Source organism: Saccoglossus kowalevskii, chromosome 5 (genome assembly GCF_978046115.1).
Source record: "Saccoglossus kowalevskii chromosome 5, keSacKowa6.1, whole genome shotgun sequence".
Lineage (NCBI taxonomy): Eukaryota > Metazoa > Hemichordata > Enteropneusta > Harrimaniidae > Saccoglossus > Saccoglossus kowalevskii.
Genome location: NC_140645.1, coordinates 21,124,480 through 21,146,146, shown reverse-complemented (window position 1 = coordinate 21,146,146; position 21,667 = coordinate 21,124,480). Strand labels below are relative to the sequence as shown.

Here is a 21,667-nt window from a genome sequence, read left to right as displayed (position 1 = left end):
ATGAAATACACATAACATACCCTGTAGGCATGGATACATCTTTTTTTTGTATTCGTTAGATATTATTGTCAAAGATACCCAATAGCAGCCACGAGAATTTAGAACATCACAACATGGTCACACAATAATCATATTAAAGTAGGCCTAAAGTTCCGGCAAAGTATTATGGGTATAATAAATCAAAAGAGTGTTTACTGGAAGATGCGTCAAATTCAACTTGACACATCTTCTACGAGTGCCAAAACAGGAGCAGATCATAATCCTGGATTTGGAAAATGAGTAGGATATGTCAAACACAAAATAATTGGTGAGCAAGTCAGAACAAAATGTGCAAGATGAACTATCAATTTACTGTTCTGCCATGGTAGGCCCTAGTCTGTTTACGCTGGCACTGTCAGGAACAAGATCTTTTAGGAAATTTGCATTTCCAAAACCAATCAGCCAACCAGGTTAATAGCTGCGTCTTCTCGGATTGCCATAGCATAGCCTATGGACCTTCTATTATCGGGTATACACAGCCTCGTGATTTTACTAGTTTTTGTATCCTGATATGTTTTCTAGGATCTCAACACGGAATATAGGTGACAGTGTGCCTCCAGCCGAGGGATCAACACGAAACGCCATACCAGAGATAAAATTGGGAGTGACAAGTTCATGGCACCTCTGATTCTCTGAACTTGAAGGTTGGTTTATGCATAAAGTGAAATTCAATGAACTTGTCACAAAATAATATGCCTGTAGCTCGCTGCACATGGGGTCAAACCTTCAAAATAGTATTGAATATATATTTATAGTGACACTCAATGCAGTGTTAATTACCTTCATACTATAACATGTGCACATACAATTGATACTATCAAATGATTCGGATGCATGACAGTTATAATAAGAGGATAATACTTTTTTTAGATTTGAGGGAGCTGCGATATTTATTTTTCACTTTATTCCTCATATATTTGCTTGTATCCGAATCACATTACAAATGGTAAACGCATCGTGATGCCTCGTGTAAAATGTAATATCATACATCAACGATTTTTAAGATAAACGTGCGCGACTGGTATGATATATGCAATTTATTATGCAGTCACACAAATTGATAGATGATCATAAAATTGCGAAACAGACGCACATTTCGAAAAGTGTCATGCAAATAGGCAAGTCTGCTAAAGCGCTGGTTAGCAAGAAAAGTCCTGACCCGAAAAGTATGCAGAAATTGTTACAATGATAACCTCGTTCATTTGCGTTAACACAATATAACTTTACGAGTTATCGCGACTTTCTGTGATGTTATTGGTTGAAATATGTCTGACAGATGTGCGAATGAATGTCTGGGTGTTCAAAACATACATAAAGTGTTGTTTGCATAATTATGCATAACATGTACATTTCACTATCGAGCTCACTTAGTACCGAAAAGGAGATTATTTAACTTGGTTCGGTATTCCGAACATTTTACTGTCTATTTCCCTTTGGCGCAAGTTAAATATCATTTTTCAAATGTTTTTCTTGCCATCAATTGATTGTATTATTTGTTCAACAAAAAACAAATCATGATATGCGGGGCAGATAATTATGAACGAAAAATCTAAATAAGGTGGAAAGCATTGTTACACGTTGAAATTCGTGATGCCTGCTATCTTGGAAGCACGGATTAACAAAAATGGAGCACATCCAAATTAACAAGAAAATCATTCTACCGAGTTTCACTTCAAAATGTCAGCAAGGTCTTTTTATCTAGTTCGTAAATGTCACATACGAAATTACTTAATCAGTCAATGTCAATTCATGATAAATGCCTCAAGCCACCTCAGTAATGGATGCATCAGTTATTGCTATTGTTAGCATACCCGGGCAGTTGTGGAACTTAATGTAATCCACCATATGTCTATATTCGAATTAGCCCATAACATTGATAGACATAACACATGGTTAGAACAGCGGAAGTTGTAAAGTCGGGCATACCAGCCTTGAGGTTCACAGCCACAATTGCCATTCAGTGTCATTATTCTGAAGTAGGTTCATTAGAAAGTCAACATCCAACACTTTGCTATAAGCATTTCATTAATCATACTGGTCAACCATGTAATCATCGGATTATATACAATTAAATTTCTGCTCAAAAATATACAGATGGAATAATGTGGTAAACCAATACAGATTGTTTATTAACTGAATACACTTGTCAAATTCGAAATACTGAGAAACGAAAATCAAATTTAATCACCTATAGATTATGGAATTCAATCTGTATAGATTAGACTTTAATTTCGGGACAATACGTGCATACTTTACCACAAATTACTGAATTTGTATTACTATTAAAGCACCTTGTAAAAAGAGATCACTATACAAATTATGAAATAAAATCAATATTTTTATCAGTTTTAGGGTATTTGGAAATATTGTTTCCTGAGAGTATTGGGCCATTCCAGTTTATATCTGCACCCCCCTGTTGATGTGGTCGGATTTACAGCACTGTATGATGGGGAAAATACCCCGGAATTCCAACTGTATATGGAGAAACAGAATCTGGAAATCCAGAAGAGTATGGAAAAAAAATTCTTGGAAATCCAGGCAGTTATGGCTACGAAAATTAAATATGGCCTAGTTGGGCAAGTATGAAATAGTTATTACTGAAATTAGATAAGGATGATGGCACAAATGAGCTCATCAACACCGTGAATCAGGACTAGTTTGGATTTTCATTATCAAATATAAAATTATGAACTTGGTAAATTAGCTAATGATGAGAGTTATATTTGGAAATCCTACTCTGTATCGTGGCACAATGGAACTCATCAACACCATAAGTAGGAACTATAGTTTTGGATTTCCATTACTGTATGGTGAATGGTGATTTGAAAATAAAACTTTGTATGACTTATACACCCATGGAAATTATACCCTATATGAAGTAAACACACAAGCTCATCAACAGGGGGGTCCAGATATAAACTGGAATGGCCCATTATATCATGACATCGTGCATGCATTTGAATGCACTATTCAGAATAGATAACAATTACCAGGACAAATTATTACTGTAGAATACTTTATTTTCACTTGGATTGTATTTTCGCTATTTTCACTGAAGGGATGTTTCAGTGAAAATAAAATCCAGTGAATATACTTTTTCACCTATATTTCACGTGCAACTCCATTCAAATTCCATACAAAAACCCTAAAAACCCTTTTCAGCGAAAATTAATTCCAGCTAAAATAAAGTATTTTACAGTATACTGTATATAGTGTTACAAATTAATTTATGTTTTTGCCTCAAGAAAACAGTTGTGTTAAGAAGTGTTGATTTTTCAGTATAGGATAATGCATGATCGGACTCGAATGTGGCAACCATTCAGATATTGTGTGATAGACCCAAGTGAAGTTCAATGTCTGAAAAATGACTGCACAGCACGAGCACATTATCTGACTTGAAATACGTCAACCACACCTAGAAACTATATTGGCTAAAATCACATGCACACCTGTTTTGAGCTGTTTTGTTTGGCACCTCTTGTAATGTACATGTTTAATCATACTAATACAGATACTAGTGGATCTTTATAACCGTGATTTGTTCAATATAAACATCATCAAATCATCATATACTACAAATCAAAGTTTAGCTGAATGCCTTATCAACTGGTCCAATGTCTGAATTAAAAGATCCAAGTCCCTATCAGTGGACATCCTATGTTTTCCACACTTTCTCAAAATCACATCTACATCATTACTTTTCAGTCTCCTAGCAATGTCCAATGAAGATTCAGATGGAACTGTGTCATCGTCCATGCCATGGATGAGCCTTACAGGACAAGTAATGTTGATGCTGTCTCCTAGCAACATGCTCTGGTATTTCATTAGATCTTCAGCCTGCATCTATGGAAGGAAAGCAGATATATCTGTATTATATCGTCAATTTAACAGATGACAAGTGTTTCACTATCCCATGTCCCACCCAAACACACACACATGCATACATTCTGCAGTCTTAATCATAGCCATTCCAGCAACAATCCTCAAGTTGTCCTGCTCATCCTCTATTTGACAATATAATGATTATATCTACAACTGAATAGTGATATAATTATGGAAATTACCCAGTAAGCTATTTTGACATACTTTCCAATAATGTTCACTAATAATTACCTAATCATAATTTTCTTACATACAAATTTACATATTAGATACAATTTACTTAATATATTTTAACATATGGCTAATTCTGTGCTAATTCATATGAATTACATTCATTGCCACCTTGAGGTGCCTGGCTTGTAACAAGTCTGCCCTGTTTTTGTTATACATGTATGTGGTGTCACAAGTGGTGCGTCTTGAGCAGATTTTACCAGTCCTGCTCACAGTGCCCGGAAAGCTTTGAGAAAAAATGGCAAAACTGGCAATGCCACAGGATGTGTTTTTAAAATAAACATTTACACAAATTTTTCCTACATAGCAACATACCTAAAAAGAATACATTTACATACATGACTTTCATTGTCACAGACAACTACTACTACATCACCTCTGGGCAGCGATGTGAAAACACTCATTGAAAAGTAGCAACATGTATGCGCCAATGGTGGTTTTTCAAGAGCCACAACATATTTGCACTTGTTTCAATGTTTACATTTTCCCTTGTCTGTCAGCTTCATTATTGATGTCACACATACCATATTTGTTTATATCAACATCACAATAACGTGCAATGAAAATAGAGTACCATTAAACTGAACCAGAACTTCCATAAAATTATTACTACAAGGAGGGAAACAATGTAAAATAATAAGACTATCTAGTGAATCTCATGAAGGCTTATGGCAAGTATATCGACCGATTGAGCTGAGGTTGCTGCGACCACATTTTGCCTCATCTTACCTTAACGACCTTTATTTTATTACTAAATGCTAAATTCATTTTTTATTTCACTTACAAACATGCAAATCAAAGTAATTGTTGCTCATATTTACACAAGAGGAGATGTGGAGATAGAACGCATTTGTTTTGGCCAAGACTAGGATAAACTGTATTTTACATGCACCACATGAAACCTTGACACTCATTGTAATATATGTGATCTTGCATGTGCTTTACCATACAGAGTCACATTTATGAAAATTTACATAATGTGTTTTGACTCCTATTAATCAATGAATATTGTATCAATCTGGTGACAAAATCTAAAATCAACTTTTTTCATATTTTTTTTAATAATAACTATTCAGCACCGGTCACTGGTAGCATAGTGGTTGTCGCAACAGACTCATGATCGGTAGACCCAAGTTCAAATCCTACCTTAGGCTGAACATCAAAAGGGTCGACCCCTACCCTGGGTGAGTGTGTCACAGACTCAATGGGAAGGCCAATTCCACTGGCCAAGATTCATTCACTCACGAATGCAACTTTGGGGGAACCTTGGTTAAGGTCCGCAGGTGCTTGTGTTTGACCGAGCCTGGTTGACGCCAGGATAGCGCATTAAATTGTCACTTGATAGGAAGATGTAGTCCCAAACAGGAAATGACTTCTGTGGCAAAATGCACTATGTGTCAGCACTTGCAATTTGAACGTACAAAAAAAAAAGTCAGGAGAGACAACAGTGACATTCAAAGTCCGGAACTGTCGCCTGGCACAAAAAAATATTTAAAAAAAATAAAAAAAAAAATAAAAATAATCAGCACTATAACCAGCACTATTTTGGCTATCAAATATAGGCTTCCAGACTGACCAGTGGATTAACCACTGAACCTTAGCACTTTAAACTTTATTTAAGTGATTTAGGCATTTATGTGGACAGGATGGGGTTGTATAAGTATTTGCATGATTTCAGAATTATTAAAATCCAATATTACTCAGATTGTTGAAAAACTAGCCAGATGTTATATTTTTATTTGCACATTATAAAGTTAAAAATTCACATTATTTGAAATCAAAGTTTGTTAATAATGGGCAAGGTGTCTGATTAACCAAAATCGCAGAAATCCCAATATCTTTAATTTTATGAACAAACACAAGTTGTGACTTGATCTGTTAAATCACACACAAGCACACATCAGTGTATTAGGCCACATTTTGTGTTCATTCTATATTCTGTATTCACCATTGGCTGCAAATTGTATTTTTTTGTTTTTGACTTGTTTTTTTTTTTTTTTTTTTTTTTTTTTTAGAAAAGTTTTTATTTTTTGTTTTCTTTTTTAGATTGTAGTTTTTTTGTTTTTTTTTAATTTCTTTCTGTAAGACCCTTTTTATCCTTTCCTAAGGATTTTATGCGTCTAATAAAAAATATATATAAATATTCTCTTCTGTACAACATTTTTGATGAAAATGAATAAACTGAAATTACCAAAGTATCTGCAATCTGATTGTGTTTGGGAAATGCAGTAAAAGCTGCCACACCTATCAGTCCTACAATTCTTTCTGGTCTTTCTAATGCCAATAGTAACATCATGCACGTCCCCATGCTGGAGCCTACAATATACTAATAAACAGAGAAACACATGAAAGTATGACAAACATTATGGTCACAATCTAACAGCCAAACCTGAAAATCAGAAAATAATTACTGGGTAATAATAATAATTACATTAAAACATTTAAAAATTAAACATTATGGAAAATATTTCATTTAATAATCAATCAACTGAAATCAACAAATCAACTATCTTCATGATTATCAACAGTTCTCGATCATTACATAAATTACAAATATCAGGGTTTTTTCTACAAAAAAACTGCATGATGGAGCACTGTGTTAAAATGGAGCATTCTATGGCTTCCTTGGGGCCAAAATTACTATCAGACAGGTCACAGTTGAAGACTGGTCAATCAAAATTTCATGGTTGCCAGAGGATCTGCACCCCAGGTTAAGGGGGCGCATACAAATGTAGCCCTGACATATGAGCATTGTGCCCCTGTTTCTTTGTTTAAAAAAATCCCTGGATATTATTTTTGTGGTCTAGGGAAATAGTTGTTACATTGTTTACATATAGACAAAACATAACAGGTTAGAATGAAACTGATATGTACACAAACATAAACGCAAACACAACTCATACATATTTGAGCTTTCATCAGAAAAATTATATTTGTGGAATATTTTACTGACAGAATACAAGTTAGCTAGAGTGCATAAAGCAGTTTGACACTCAATAGCACTCAAATACAGAAATGAAAGAATAAACACAATTGCAGGTTGAGGGCGCAAGACTTTGATGTTGATATGGCAGTCTATTGTTGGGGGCGGAGCTACATCATAGAACATTTCATGTTGCTAAGCCGCGCACCACTGTAACATGCATTTCTATGGGCTCTGATGTGGAACACCGACCAAAGAGCCGATGAAAAAGGCTGAAGTCGAGAAAACAGCACAAAGTCAACTTTGAGGTAATCCCGAGCATCCGAATGTATATATGTTGCACATTTAGGTGTCATGCCACTAAACAACCAATGACCGTTTGTAGCCCTCAATTTAAATGCCTTGCAAGAACCAATTACATTTTTTTAATATTTTTTTTCTGCGATTCTCCCTGTTTGAGGGCGTGATCACCTGGGTCAAAGGTTAGCGGCTGTGTACCTGTGGATTTATTCTGTGTGTATTAGGGTGTTCTAATCTTGGTGTTTTTCCAGTGATTTCTCTCTTGAGCTGTGCTTGATTACTGGCATGTTGATTTCCCATTGTTGAGCCATGTTTTCAAATTTGTTTATCATTTTTATATAGCAATCTCATCATATGTTAACATCGTCTATGGAGTTTCAATTAGTGGTATGAGCCCCTACAGGGTAATCTTGTTACTTATTGTTTTCTGGGATGTCGGCTCCCGAGAATAAGTGTCATATAGTACTACATGAGGGTTGTACAGGGGCACCAGGGATTGAAATAGAATTTTTTCCTGCATGCACAGTGTGCATGTTGAAGTTGAAATTTACCTGCACGAACTGCATAAAATATACGGGTTCTCGATTGATGCGATCACGAAAGAATTAGCTTTTTTTTAGTTGTCTTACAATATTGGCTGAACTTAATTTAGGCTTAGTGAATATGCGTTAATTTCTACATGCACAGTGTGCACATAATATTTAGAGTTTACTTGCACTAGCTAATAATCTATGTGCATAGTGCAGTGTGCACAAGGGTATTTCAACCCCTGGGCACTGATCAAAACAGCAGTGAGAACACTTTCCATATAAATATTTTCCTACCTGAGGTCCCTGTGTTAGTCGATCAAAAACAGCCAAACAATCACCAATGCATGTTTGCACAGTTTTCACTGGATTGATAGAAAAATCTTCAGTTTGATAGTCAAACCTGCAAGAAATAAAACAATAATCTGAAAGGTTATCCCGGGCAATGTTTTGCATATTGGATCATATTTTGAAAAATCAAAACATAGCACAAGTTTTGTAATTTTTTCTTATGATTGTTTGTACAATCAACTGTTTTTATGTCCACACCCAATTTATATCCTTTTAATTCATTTAGGCCAGACTTTTATTATCCCTTGTTTCGCGAACCCGCCGAATGAACAGGAACCGAGAATGAAATAAAAATAAAATTTTATTTCAGCGTAATTTCTTACGCCCGCCTACTTGTAAGCGCAAAAAATTGCTAAAAAAATATTATTTTTAATCTTCATTTTTTACTGCCCGCCGCATAAGAAATCCAAGTTGCATTTTTGTGGCAGTATCATGATCAAAGTACCGAAGTCTCGCATAGATGAGAAACAAAGTTATAAATGGAATAACATTTTATTTCATTTCTTCTCTTCGATCAATGATCTCACTTACAATTCTTTGAGAATCACACAAATCTAATGGAAAAAAAGAATAAATTTAATTTTTTTTTCGCCCTCCTCAAAAAAATTGCCTTTAAAAAAACTCGAGAAACAAGGAATAAAAAAAGTCTAGCCTTATTATAATAAAAATTATTTTTTCTACCACATTTATTTTCAAGGCATTCGTTTGTTTTTGTATCACCAGGCACAGGTGTTGAAACATCACCCTAAGAAGATCATTTGTGACATGTGATGTTTAGATAAATACAGTAATTAGAAAATATATCACAAAAAATATCAATATAGAACTCTGCATGAAACAAACAAATTGAATGAATTTGCTGGTCACTCATGTTGCATAGTCTTTAGTTTAAAAATCAGTCTTTAATCTGTCTTTTCACATAAAGAATCCCAAGAATACCTCTATAACATAATCTATAATTAACAAATAAATCACAGACAAGTACATACATCATTGTGTCAACACAGGTGGCGCTATTCAGCACAGACCTGTGTCTTATGACGCATAACTAGCCTCTGAGGGATAAATATCAATCAGCCACCATTTTAGTCAGCGTTTCTTCCGCGGAACTATATACAAGTATTTTTTTCTTGTTTTGAACACATTCTCTCCTTATTTTTAGCAAGATTGAATCTTTAATGATTGATCAATTAAAATACCGCACAACACTCATCAGCATATCTTATCTTATTAACATTAAAATGCATGTAAATTGCGAGGTCAAAGGTCTATTGTTTCTCAATATTGCATTGACAAGCAGATCGCCGAAAACCAATCAAATAGCGCCACCTGTGCTGGCACAATGTGGAAATAGTTCCGACCACTTTTCCCAGAGTTCCACGCGCAGTATGTGTCAGATGCGCCCTCTATTGGGTGTTTTTCCAAAATTGTTATGTATGCACACAGGTCCCAGGAAAAAAAAAAGTCAGAGCATTTTAAATTAGTTACATCACTATAATTATTTATGAAACATTTAGGACAAATAATTCATTACCAAAATATTTAGAATTTCCCCGTTAATATTGCAAATAGAATGTAAAATATTTTGATATTTCTTTAATGTAAAATACTTTATTTTTCGCTTGGAATTAATTTTCGCTATTTTTGCTGAAGGAATGTTTCGGTGTAAATAAAATCCAAAAAATATACCTTTTTTCCTATATTTTACATTCAACTCATAAAAAAATCAATGTAAATGAACTCCATACAAAACACACATAAAGTCTTTTCAGTGAAAATTAATTCCAGCTAAAATAAAGTATTTTACAGTAATTTGTTCTCTTAGATCTTGATTCTCTAATATTGAAAACAAATTCATGGGTTTCATTAAATAGATTACATGACTTACACAATGTATGTAAAATACATTATTTGTTTTCATGAAATATGAAGATGCACAATGACTACTGCCCTCTATCTGTAGGTTATGAGACGATCACAGTCAATGTATGACTACTGCTAATAAAGTACGAACTCAGCAATATCGGTAAACGGTTTCATCTTTATTAGAATCCCGTTCACAGAAATACAGACTGCACAGCTCCAGAAAACACACGAAGCATATGACTCAAAGTACTGCACATGCGCAGTTCACTACATGAAAGGTCAACCGGATGTTTGCCCCAATGCATGCTGGGAGTTTATCGTACATCAAGTTAACAATCTTCTCTATATTTTTTTTTTTGTTAAAGAAGCAAGTTTACAAACTAAATAGTAGTATAGCAAAAGGTTTAGAACATAAATTCACAGTGACAAATATCTGACAAGATCAGAATCACAGAATTTAATAAATGTCCAAAATCCCCTCTTGAAGTACCTTCAATAACACCAGCGGAGAAGCACCTCTCTTAGTGAGGCAGTCTGCAAGTTGATTTTTACTTTCAGACCATATGAACTCTTTAATCTGATTGCTTTCAATCAGTTCCCTAATACCACTAACCTCTATACGTAGTTGTTTTTCACTGACTAGTTTAGTGGATTTAACAGCTTCATACAAAGACTTACAATCAGTTACACAAACAAGTGGCAACTTGGTATATCTACTATCACTACCTGTCAGTTCCAAATACAAAGTAGAAATGAACATTGCAGAATCGATGCCATCGGCCATGGCAAGTGTTTCCCCAGCTAAAGTGCTACGTACTACCCGGCGAATCTTCTTTGAATTCCAACAAATCGGTGAGAATTTTCCAGTTTCCCCCCCCCCCCTCCTCCATGAGAAAAATCAAATATCCTCCTTGACTACCGCCATCAGGAAGATTACCCAGTGAGGCATCACTGAAGACTACTAAGGACAATTCACCATCACCCAAATGCTGAAACTTAAGGGGTACACTATCCGATTTTAGTTTTCTAATTACCTTGTTAGCACATAACAAATCTCTAACCTGACCATTTTTTTATGCTGGTGGCCAAGTTACATGCATCGAACAGTACATCTGGGCGACTTTGATGTGCTATCCACAGTATCTGTCCTACTTTAGATCTCAGTAAGTCCTTCTCATTTTCAGTCAGTGGTGATTCTGTTTCTAACGCTTTGGCTCTGGCTATAGGAATAGGAATCAGGTTGTTGGCATAATCACTTTGTTCAAGATAAATCTGGCCTTTTTCACTCACCAACCCAATCCCGACATAATTATTAGCATTACTATCTTCCTTTCCAATACAGAAACATAAACGAATTTGACTAATCACTGATTCCTCAAACTTAGAGTCACCAGCCCACATAAAATCATCTACATGACAAGCTAATACACCAATTAAGTTCCCACTATCATCTCCCAATAAAATACAGCAGGGTCTACTTTGGACATCTGCGCTCCAGTCTCAATCATAACAGCTTTCACTTGATAATACCAGTGGAGAGAAGCATCCCCAACCCATATACACACTTTTGAAGATGCCATAATTTGTTTGGACAATCTGCCTCCCTAGGTGGACGTATGAAAACATCCCTTTCTATTTCTTTACCCTGTAAGAAAGCAGTTTTAATGTCCATGGATCGAGGTTTCCATCTATTCTGAGCCATGATAGCCAAAATAAGTCTCATTGACTCTTTGCTACATGTGGGTGAATCTTTCTGAATTTGATCATTATTTATCTCCTCAAATCCCCTAGCTACTAATCTTGCCTAGGGTTTTATACTATCACCCGTAGCTTTTAAGGTGCATACCCATCTCGTTGATATACATTTCTGTCCTTCATCTGGTACCTCTTTGTACACTTTGTTTTGTTTCCAACTGTCTAGCTCTGTCAATTTTGCCTCAGTCATTGAAATGTCCTCTAACAGCATGACACTTTCATCAGGAATGTTTACATCAACCCGAGGAGTTTCTAGAATCTCAAGATTATCAACTCTACTTAAATCTACTGACTGGCTTATGCCATCTAACTCATCAAGCTCATTATATTCCAAATTATACCAGTTTCTGTTTTTGCCATGTACTTTTCCAGCTCTACTAATAATTTTGGCTGTAAGTGTATGACCAGTTTGTCTATTAGTATACTTAACTGTATTTCCCAGTTTAATTTTTGAAATATCTGCCAAATTTCTAATACCTAAACCAGTCTCTCCGTTATCATTTTCTTGGTCTCCAGACATATCTTGTTGAATCTCTCCTGTCTCTCTGTTTTCAGTTTTTAATTCTATAGATGTATCATGGTGAATTTTAGTAGGTTCTTCACTAACACTTTCTGACTGCTGAGATCTGTCATGGTTACTGATACTTTCTCTTGTAACAGTCTCTGGTTGGCTTGTTTTTCTGAGTCTACATTGATGCACTCTGACCAACATACCATCATGTCGTGCAAAAACTACAGTACCATCCTGTCCTATGACAGTAGCAGGACCCTTCCATTTAGGGCTATCAGGGCGATTGTAGTATACTTTGTCTCCCAGTTGACAAGTCTCCATCAATGGACGAATTTGCTTTCTTAAAGCTCTTCTTATTCTCTCTGAGCATTCTGACTCAGTAAACGATCGCCTAGCAGCATACATTGAAGCAATGTGACTACCAACTATATTACTCATGGTGGTACCTTCTAAAGCTGGTGGTTTGTCTACCAGAACCGATGGCATGTTAGGATTTTTTCCATAGAGAAGTTGATAAGAACTATATCCATGGATGTTAGTAAGGCTGTTCTTAGCGAATAAGGCCCAGTTCAAAGCTGTCTCCCAGCTACACTTTTTCTCTGCTTTGACTTTACTTACAATCTCAGTTAGTGTCTGATTGTGTCTTTCAAGGCATCCATTACTCCATGGAGAATATGCTGCAGTGGTTCTCTGTTCAATATTAAAGTTCTCACACATATCCTGAACTTCAGCACTATTAAATTCACCACCATTATCACTATACTGATCCATTTCTGTATAAACTTATCAACAAATACAGAAGACTGCTTGCTCGTCATTATGGCTCCGGCACTAAACCGAGTGAATTCATCCATGATATGCAAATACCACAAGTTTTTGTCCAACTCGTGAAGATCAACCGCGATGCTATCGCTAAAATCTGTGGCAAGCGGAAAGCCCACTGCTGGCTTGGGTACAGGTTTTTATATTTCTGACATATTGTACAGATCTCAACGACTTTTGTTAATGTCCGAAAAACTTCTGTGTCATGTGTGCCTGCACTTTCTAACAGCTTCTTAAGGCGATCAGCTGAAGCATGTCCAAACTGACTATGTAGTTTAATTAATATCTTCTCATGATCTACTTTACTTGTGTTCTCATCAATAATAAGAATTTCCTCTTCAGGATTACTTTTCTGTTCACATGTAATATTTCGACTCTGTAAATCTACACAGTAGTGCCCACTAGATGTGAAATGTAGCTTTACTGGGTGCCTGAACATTTCAGCTTCATCATTTGCTAAATCAAGTACTGTACCTGCCCGCTTCAGTGAAGTCTTACTAAGCAGTAGAGGGATATCTGTTTCCACTACCTCTGTGTCAATTCTGCATGACGTTTCACCTATCTTGACTGGCAGTATTGCATTGATTGTAGACCTAATTTGAGCACCATCTCCAAACTTGAACATTTTGTTGCTTGGAGCTGTATTAACCATCAATTTTTGCTTATCATCTAAACCATTCATATAGTTGTCAAACCATCGTCTACCACATACTGTCCGAGTACAAGCAGTATCTATAACTGCACATCCGAAAGATTCAGTCATGAAAATTTCATTAATGGATTTCTCTTCTTTGGTTAATAATGTCAAATTACATACTTCGGGCTCAGAATCATGTCATGACATATTTACAACAGATGGATCGGATCTATGTTGACAGTCCTTGACCCAGTGAAAAACTGACTGGCATATCACACATTTTGTACGTCTACCAAATTTGTCCAAGGGATTCGTACCTTTAGGAGCATTAGCATTTCCATAACATTGAGGTGGACGAACCATTCGTCTAGTATCAGAATTAAATCTCTGTGTTATGAAAGCCGACTAATTTCCAACGGTTATTTCGGACACATCTTGGCTCGAATTGCCGCCATTAGTCACGTGATTTCGGCAAAAATACGCTTCAAAGCTGACTTCATCGTCGCAAATTTCAAGTCCGATGCTGCGGTCAAAGCAAGCTGCCTTTCCTTTTTGGATAAATCGGCACTGTCCAACAATTTGAAAGCCAAAACCGCATCAGGAAGAGTCATACCGTATTTCGTCGACTGATTATATCGACGTTCCTATTCTATGATGAAGTCCTCCATCGTCTGTTCGGGCAACTTTCGGTACGAGTCAAAATTAGAATACGTCTCATACGCCAAGTCGACAGTTTCTTTTTTGAACAATGAATCCAATGCTTGAATCAGAACATCCATACCTGTATCCGAATTCAGTTCAGTCACATCTATTAATTTCGAGCGCCTTCGCTCTTGCTTGATCCGACAAAGTCAGCGTAACGGCCAATGCTTGTTTCTTCTTGTCTAAGTCGGTTACCAAACGCCACACGGCAATTTCGTTTTTCCATGTTTCATACACGGTCTCCACTCCTAGCTTCGGAAGATTCGTGTAGCTTGTACTCTGTGACATCTTGTCAACCGTGCTCTGCTACCATTTAATATCTTCTATTGCCTTCTACAGTGTCCTATTACCTATTCAACCAACTTCTAAAAATTCCACCCAGACACAGTACGGTTCTAGAACATTCTCAGTCACACGGAAGTGGTAAACAAGTCGTATGCGACAAAAACAAATTCATGAGTTTCAATAAATAGATTACATGACTTACACAATGTATGTAAAATACATTTGTTTTCATGAAATTTGAAGATGCACAATGACTACTGCTAATAAAGTACGAACTCAGCAATATCGGTAAACGGTTTCATCTTTAATAGAATCCCGTTCACAGAAATACAGACTGCACAGCTCCAGAAAACACACGAAGCATGTGACTCAAAGTACTGCACATGTGCAGTTCACTACATGAAAGGTCAACCGGATGTTTTACCCCAATGCATGCTGGGAGTTTATCATACATCAAGTTAACAACTGCCCTCTATCTGTAGGTTATGAGACGATCACAGTCAATGTATGTAGAGTTGTTGCCATACAGTGGTTATGGTGGATTTGATTATGTTTTGTTTCAGTTAAGAAAAAAAGTGAGAACAAGTCATCAAAAACAGTATCAACAGTGTTGTGTTAGCTATTTATAGCCTCGGGGTGCTTCGGGTTAACTCGGGGTACTTCGTGGGGTTGACGCAGACGATGTTGTAACATTTGTTAGTTACCGATAATAAATCTGGATATTCACCATTATCCTGGAAGTGATCTGAGTTATTTGATAACACTACATGGTGTCAGAAGTCAATGTTCCCACGAGACCCCGCCTTGGATGAAATTATTTGCTGTCAAAGAATAATTCATCGTTGGAAAATTACTTGACTGTCCTGGACGAAAGTGACGTCCATCATCTGGCGGTAAAGTTGCTAGTGTTATTATATTTATATATTACGTGACTTGCTACTTTCTGAAGCTAAACGCAGCAACTGGGAAGCGATCTAATCATATATCAAGCATCCTAGTCACAATTATTCAGTGATTATTCATAATATTACTTGCGAGAAGCCAGCAGACAATCTCGATTCGTGAGGTCAATGAACTCTGACCCGTGTACGCTCGACTAGAGAAATCACCCACCGAAGTTAGTTTTGAGGTGATAGTGTGATCGAATATGGCTACCCAGTTTCAAATAACTCCTCCAGAACAGTTTTCATTCAAAGGGGAAAATTGGGAAGCATGGATGAAGAGATTTGAGCGTTTCCGCTCTGCTAGTGGCCTTGGTGATAAACAGCAATCCGTACAAATAGACACACTGATCTACTGTATGGGGAACCGTGCAGAGGAAATTTTCAACAGTTTTGAATTTCCTCCAGCCCCTGAACCACAAGAAGGAGAACAGGCAGTAGCTTGGCCAAAATACTCTTCAGTGAAAGAAAAATTCAATGATCACTTCATAGCCAGAAGAAGAGACATAATCTATGAACGGTCCAAATTTAATAAAAGGAAACAAAGAGAAGGCGAGACAGTAGATTAATTTATTACCGGCTTATACCATTTAGCAGAACATTGCAATTATGGTAATCTGAAAGAGGAATTGATCAGAGACCGTATTGTAGTTGGAATTCGTGACAAGAAACTCCAAAGAAAGCTGCAACTGGACAGTGATTTAACCCTAGAAAAGGCCAAGACTTCAGCAAGGCTGAGTGAACAAGTTGAGAAAGAACATGAACAAATGACTAAAGAAGATGATGACTCAAAGCAAGACAAAGCGGATATTGATGAAGTCTCCTACAAATATCAGAAAAAGTAAAGTACATCCTCTTATTTATCAGCCATATCGCAAGAACAGCATACTATCCATTTCGAGCAGAAATTAGTTATGTTGATAAAATCTTGATGAGAGGGTCTAGGATTATTATTCCTAGCTCAAAAAGATTAGATGTTTTAGATATGTTACATGAAGGTCACCAGGGGATTGTTAAATGTAGAGAGCGGGCCAAGTGTTCTGTATGGTGGCCAGGTCTTAGTGGTCAAATTGCCGATTTAGTATATAAATGCAAAACTTGCATACATCACAGCCCAGACGTGATAGAACCCATGATTCCCTCAGACTTCCCTGAACGGCCATGGCAGAAAGTGGCTGCAGATTTGTATTTCTTAAAGAACACCACATATCTCCTGGTTGTGGATTATTACTCAAGATTTGTAGAAGTTGCTAAATTAGAGGACACATCAAAAAGTAGTGACATAATAGTTCATTTACAATCTATGTTTGCCCGCCACGGGATACCCGATGAATTGAGATCAGATAATGGACCCCAGTTCTCAAGTTGGGAATATAAAACCTTTGCTGAGAAATATGGGTTCATGATTGTGACCAGTAGTCCAATATATAGCCAGTCAAATGGAGAGATTGAACAGGCTGTCAGGACTGTTAAGCAGCTTATAAAAAAATCAGCGGATCCATACTTTGTATTAATGGCATACCGGGCAACCCCATTAGCCAATGGATATAGTCCAGCTGAGTTGCTATTTGCTCGTCGTATTCGGACGACAGTCCCAATTCTACCATCACAGTTAAAACCCAAACTGCTGGATATAGAAAATCTTAACAAGTTTGAGAGGGATTATCGTGCGAAAGCTAAATTGAACTATGATAGGTCACATCGCGTCAAGGAAATGCCTCAACTCAAACCAGGAGCAAAAGTTCTGGTTAAGGACATGCAGTCCCATGGCGAGGTTGTGCATAAATTGCGTGAACCTAGGTCTTATGAAGTAGCTATGCCCCACAGGGTGATTCGTAGAAATAAGAAGTATTTAGCTCCATGTGGTCATGAGGATGACCTCCCACCACAAATTGAGGTAAATGGAAAATCTGAAACCACAGTTCAGGGAGTACCATTGACCATGGGGACTGAAAAGCAAAATGAGGTACACAGACCCCAGCCTGAATCATCTACTCTGCAAGAATCAAACTTTACTGAATATAGAACCAGATCAGGCAGAGTCATTAAACCTCCCAAGAGATTAGATTTGTAATTCTTTTGACTTGCAATTACTGTATTTCTTCAGATAGTTTCGATTTTTGCCAGCCTTATTGGCATTAATGTGTTGTATTTTTGAAGTTGTTCGCATTGTACTGAAATTGTACTTTATGGTGAGTTTGACTTGTAAGGGGGATGTTGTGTTAGCTATTTATAGCCTCGGGGTGCTTCGGGTTAACTCGGGGTACTTCGTGGGGTTGACGCAGACGACGTTGTAACATTTGTTAGTTACCGATAATAAATCTGGATATTCACCATTATCCTGGAAGTGATCTGAGTTATTTGATAACACTACAAACAGTACTGTAAAACCATTTATTTTCACTGACATTTAATTTCACTATTTTCATGTTTTGAGAATATTCACTGTGTTTTAATTACACGAATGTGTCGGGAGACAATGAGTTTAATTGTTATTTTACATGTTTACTTAGATTTATTTTAGCAGATTTTACTTATCGGGGGAAATAGTGAAATTAAAACCCAGTGAATAATTAAAGCATATACAGTAAGTGAATTAGTATAGAAAAAACAATCTTTTCTCCAAACAAATCTGTGGGACTGCGCCCTCTATAGACATTTCTTGATTACAAATACAAACATGAAAGAGGAGATTCGAAATCATAACAATATGTCTTGCCACTGTAAATACACACTTCACCAGGCTAATAGCCAGAATAAAAAAAAAATAGCTATTCGAAAAAAAATTATTTAGTCCTAGCGACCTCACTAAGCCACATACAGTAACTACCCCTATAAACAATAAAGTCAATTTAGCATAACAATGAATCCAATTAACATATTCAGTACTCACTACAAAGTATGTGGAAATGTACAAGCCAAATATATATGTGATGTCACAGACAATATCACGTACATGTTTCCACATGTTCAACTCTGAGTGAAGAATTTTGGCCAAATACTACTAGACCACTCAAGTACTAGTAATGACATATCAACTCAATGAATTCACCATTATCGCCTTTGCGTTTTTAGCGTGCGTTGTTATCATCCCTTGGGACTCAATTCCTGTGTGTGCGCTTAAATCATATAATCACCCCAAGAAAATTGAAATATCCTGCTAAATGTCAATTAAGTTATCAATTTTCTCGAGCAATAAACAAAAAATAAAATTGTTCAATCTGAATGTTTCTGCAAAATAAGATTGAACTAACAAGTGTTTTTATCTTTCTGCATGTAGATGATTTCACATACTAGTATTTGTAAAAAGCAGCAGTGTCAATTAAAAGCCTGAAAACTTATATACTAGTACACAGAAGGAGGACAATGATCAGTTGTTTATGGTTATCGGTATTACATTTCAAATTTCTTTTATCGATTGGTATTTGCGCGACTAGCAGTTTTAATACAAAAATGCAGGTTAGTGTTTGAAAACTGGCATACTGAGTGTGAAATGGGTGAAAATTATAAGGCTGCATGATCACACAGCTTTTGAAAAAGTAGGTGACTATAATACCTGTAAATTATTTGGGGGTTGGTTTGTTGACCTGAATGTATACAAAATAAATTCATATAAGTGTCAAGAAACAGGTGAATTTTAAATTCAGTCACCTTACAAATGAATGTCCATTCTCTTTGCTGTACTTCTCCAAAGCCAGTGCTTTACCACCATTCATATTAGACATGTAACCCGGTATGAACATGATACCCGGTGATTTGCCTGGAGTAAATCGGTAAGCGAGAGAACTGCCACCACCACGGTCAAGATTCTTCAGTGGGGATTGTTCAAAGCTTGATATCTTCTTTATTGCTGGGTTGAAAACTGCTTCATCTGAAATGAATTAAATTCAGAAGACTGCTTTCAATGAACTGAAACTTACACTGTGATAGGAGAGTTTGAACTTCAATACTCAGAGAGCACTCAAATTCAAGACCAACAACCCTAAAAATGCCTTATACTTTTGAATAAAATATTTGAGTATTTAGGTAATCTAGGTAATTATCTCCATGACATCTGCGAATTTCAAGTCATTATAGTCACCACAATGTTTCTATTTTGCCATTATTTATATTTATTAAACCTTATTACCAGTAGTTGGTCTTAGATCAAACATATATATTGCATGTATATATGCACACAAAGTGATATACATGTATCATGCCAGGGACAAACAAATTATTTTCCAGTAACAGGCAAACAAAATATTATGTTGGCAGAAAGGATTAATTTTTTTATTTTATTCACTTTTTTTGGTCCACCTTTTACCTGTTTATTTCTAGTAAAATCATGTACTTAAAGCGACCGGAGGTAGTCGTCGCCTACGCATGCATAAGATGGCCATAGCGTGTTATTGTTTACAAACAAGCGTCTACCCATGAGCCTTTGCGTTTTTAGTGTGTGTTGTTATCGTCGTTTGGGACTCAATTCTCACGCGTACGCAGGTGACTACCCTCTCGCTTTAATACATATTGATTAAAAATTATAACCATCAATTTCTGGTTATAGTGATTTGTTTCCTTACAGTGATGCTCTTGTCATCTAGCTGCTACATCAAAACAAAAAAGAACTGATTCATTTAAAAAAATGAAACAATTGGCTATAAATTTGCATAAAATAAAAGATATGTACAAGTAAGCTCATTGGGTTATTCTTTTCCCTGCATTGCTTATCATGGAGAAATTTGAAAGGGACTGAGAACTGCAGTTTACTGTTGACAAGATTTGTTTACCTACACTAAATATTAAAGCGCGATATATGGGTCTCATATAAACAAAGATGGCGACTCGACTGTTGTGCAGATCAACGAGTACAAACCGAGACGTTTCCAAGCTTTAATTAAGTAATGTTATTGAAAGGCATCGAAGGAGTCACCGGCGGTAATCAGTGCAAGTCGCACCTAGGTCAAACGTCATACTTGTGATTTCCATTTGAGGAGCGCATTGGATTGTGGGAAAATAAATGGCACATGCGCAGTGTGACGACTACCACGCTTTAAAGGTACTGTAATGTACATTTTGCTATTTTTAAGTGATAATTTTTCTGAAAAACTGTTATTATTTTCAACAACTCATGTTTCAAATGAGAGACCTTTAAAAAAGGGTTGGTCACTGTAAGCCCTTCCCAGATTTGTTTATTTACCTCCATTTGTGATAACTACTGTAAAATACTTTATTTTCGCTGGAATTAATTTTCGCTGAAAAGGCTTTTTGGGCATTTTATATGGAATTTATTTTCACTGATTTTTGATGAGTTTAATGTGAAATATAGGAAAAAAAGTATATTCGCTGGATTTTATTTTCACAGAATCACCCCTTCAGCGAAAATAGCGAAAATAAATTCCAAGCGAAAATAAAGTATTCTACAGTATTCTTTGTGCCCTATGAGGGGTTTAACCCATTTGAAAGCAGGGGTGAAAAAAAATGTTCACATTGAAGAGAAAAATAATTTCCATGGCAACTCCATAATGTTAGGATTGGGAAACAAAGTGGATAAACAAAAAGTTGTTGTCTAGCATACAAGAATAAAATATTGACAACAAATCCTCCATCACCGGCCCCCTCCCGATTTCGATTGGATATCCCTCACCCCTTCCGTTGTCGGCAGAGGGCGCATTTCACAGCTGAAAAATATAAAAAAAACAATCGATCATGCTAAAATGAAAACATACATTTTGATCTTGCTGAGAGAATCGCATTTTTGTACGCAATTCTTCCGTGCCACATTGCGGAATTGTTGGAGAATATCTCTCGGTCAAAACCATATATATAATGGAAAATCTCACATCGCATTCGCAGTCCAGTTGTTCGCGGAAGTGCAAAATAATTTCCCACAAGCCATCGCGACATTTCGCTTGT

At 36.4% G+C, this 21,667-nt stretch overlaps 1 protein-coding gene across 1 annotated transcript; it reads right to left on the bottom strand.

Annotated features, from left to right (window-relative positions):
- Nucleotides 1-1,704: 1,704 nt before the first annotated feature.
- On the bottom strand, nucleotides 1,705-21,658 carry LOC102804682 (palmitoyl-protein thioesterase ABHD10, mitochondrial-like). Its single transcript, XM_006812125.3, has 5 exons — nucleotides 21,481-21,658; nucleotides 19,424-19,643; nucleotides 8,200-8,305; nucleotides 6,344-6,478; nucleotides 1,705-3,882 (listed from the first exon to the last, which is right to left on the bottom strand). The coding sequence occupies exons 1-5, from the start codon at nucleotides 21,656-21,658 to the stop codon at nucleotides 3,619-3,621; spliced, it is 903 nt and encodes a 300-aa protein (XP_006812188.1). The 3' UTR covers nucleotides 1,705-3,618.
- Nucleotides 21,659-21,667: the final 9 nt, after the last annotated feature.

Bases quoted from the DNA above. Each gene is read 5' to 3' on its own strand.
- LOC102804682 (XM_006812125.3), bottom strand. From the start codon at position 21,658: ATGTCGCGATGGCTTGTGGGAAATTATTTTGCACTTCCGCGAACAACT. The intron at 6,479-8,199 runs GTAGGAAAATAT...TCTGTTTATTAG, and splicing joins GACTAACACAGGGACCTCAG to TATATTGTAGGCTCCAGCAT. The intron at 3,883-6,343 runs GTAATTTCAGTT...TTCCTTCCATAG, and splicing joins ATCAGATTGCAGATACTTTG to ATGCAGGCTGAAGATCTAAT.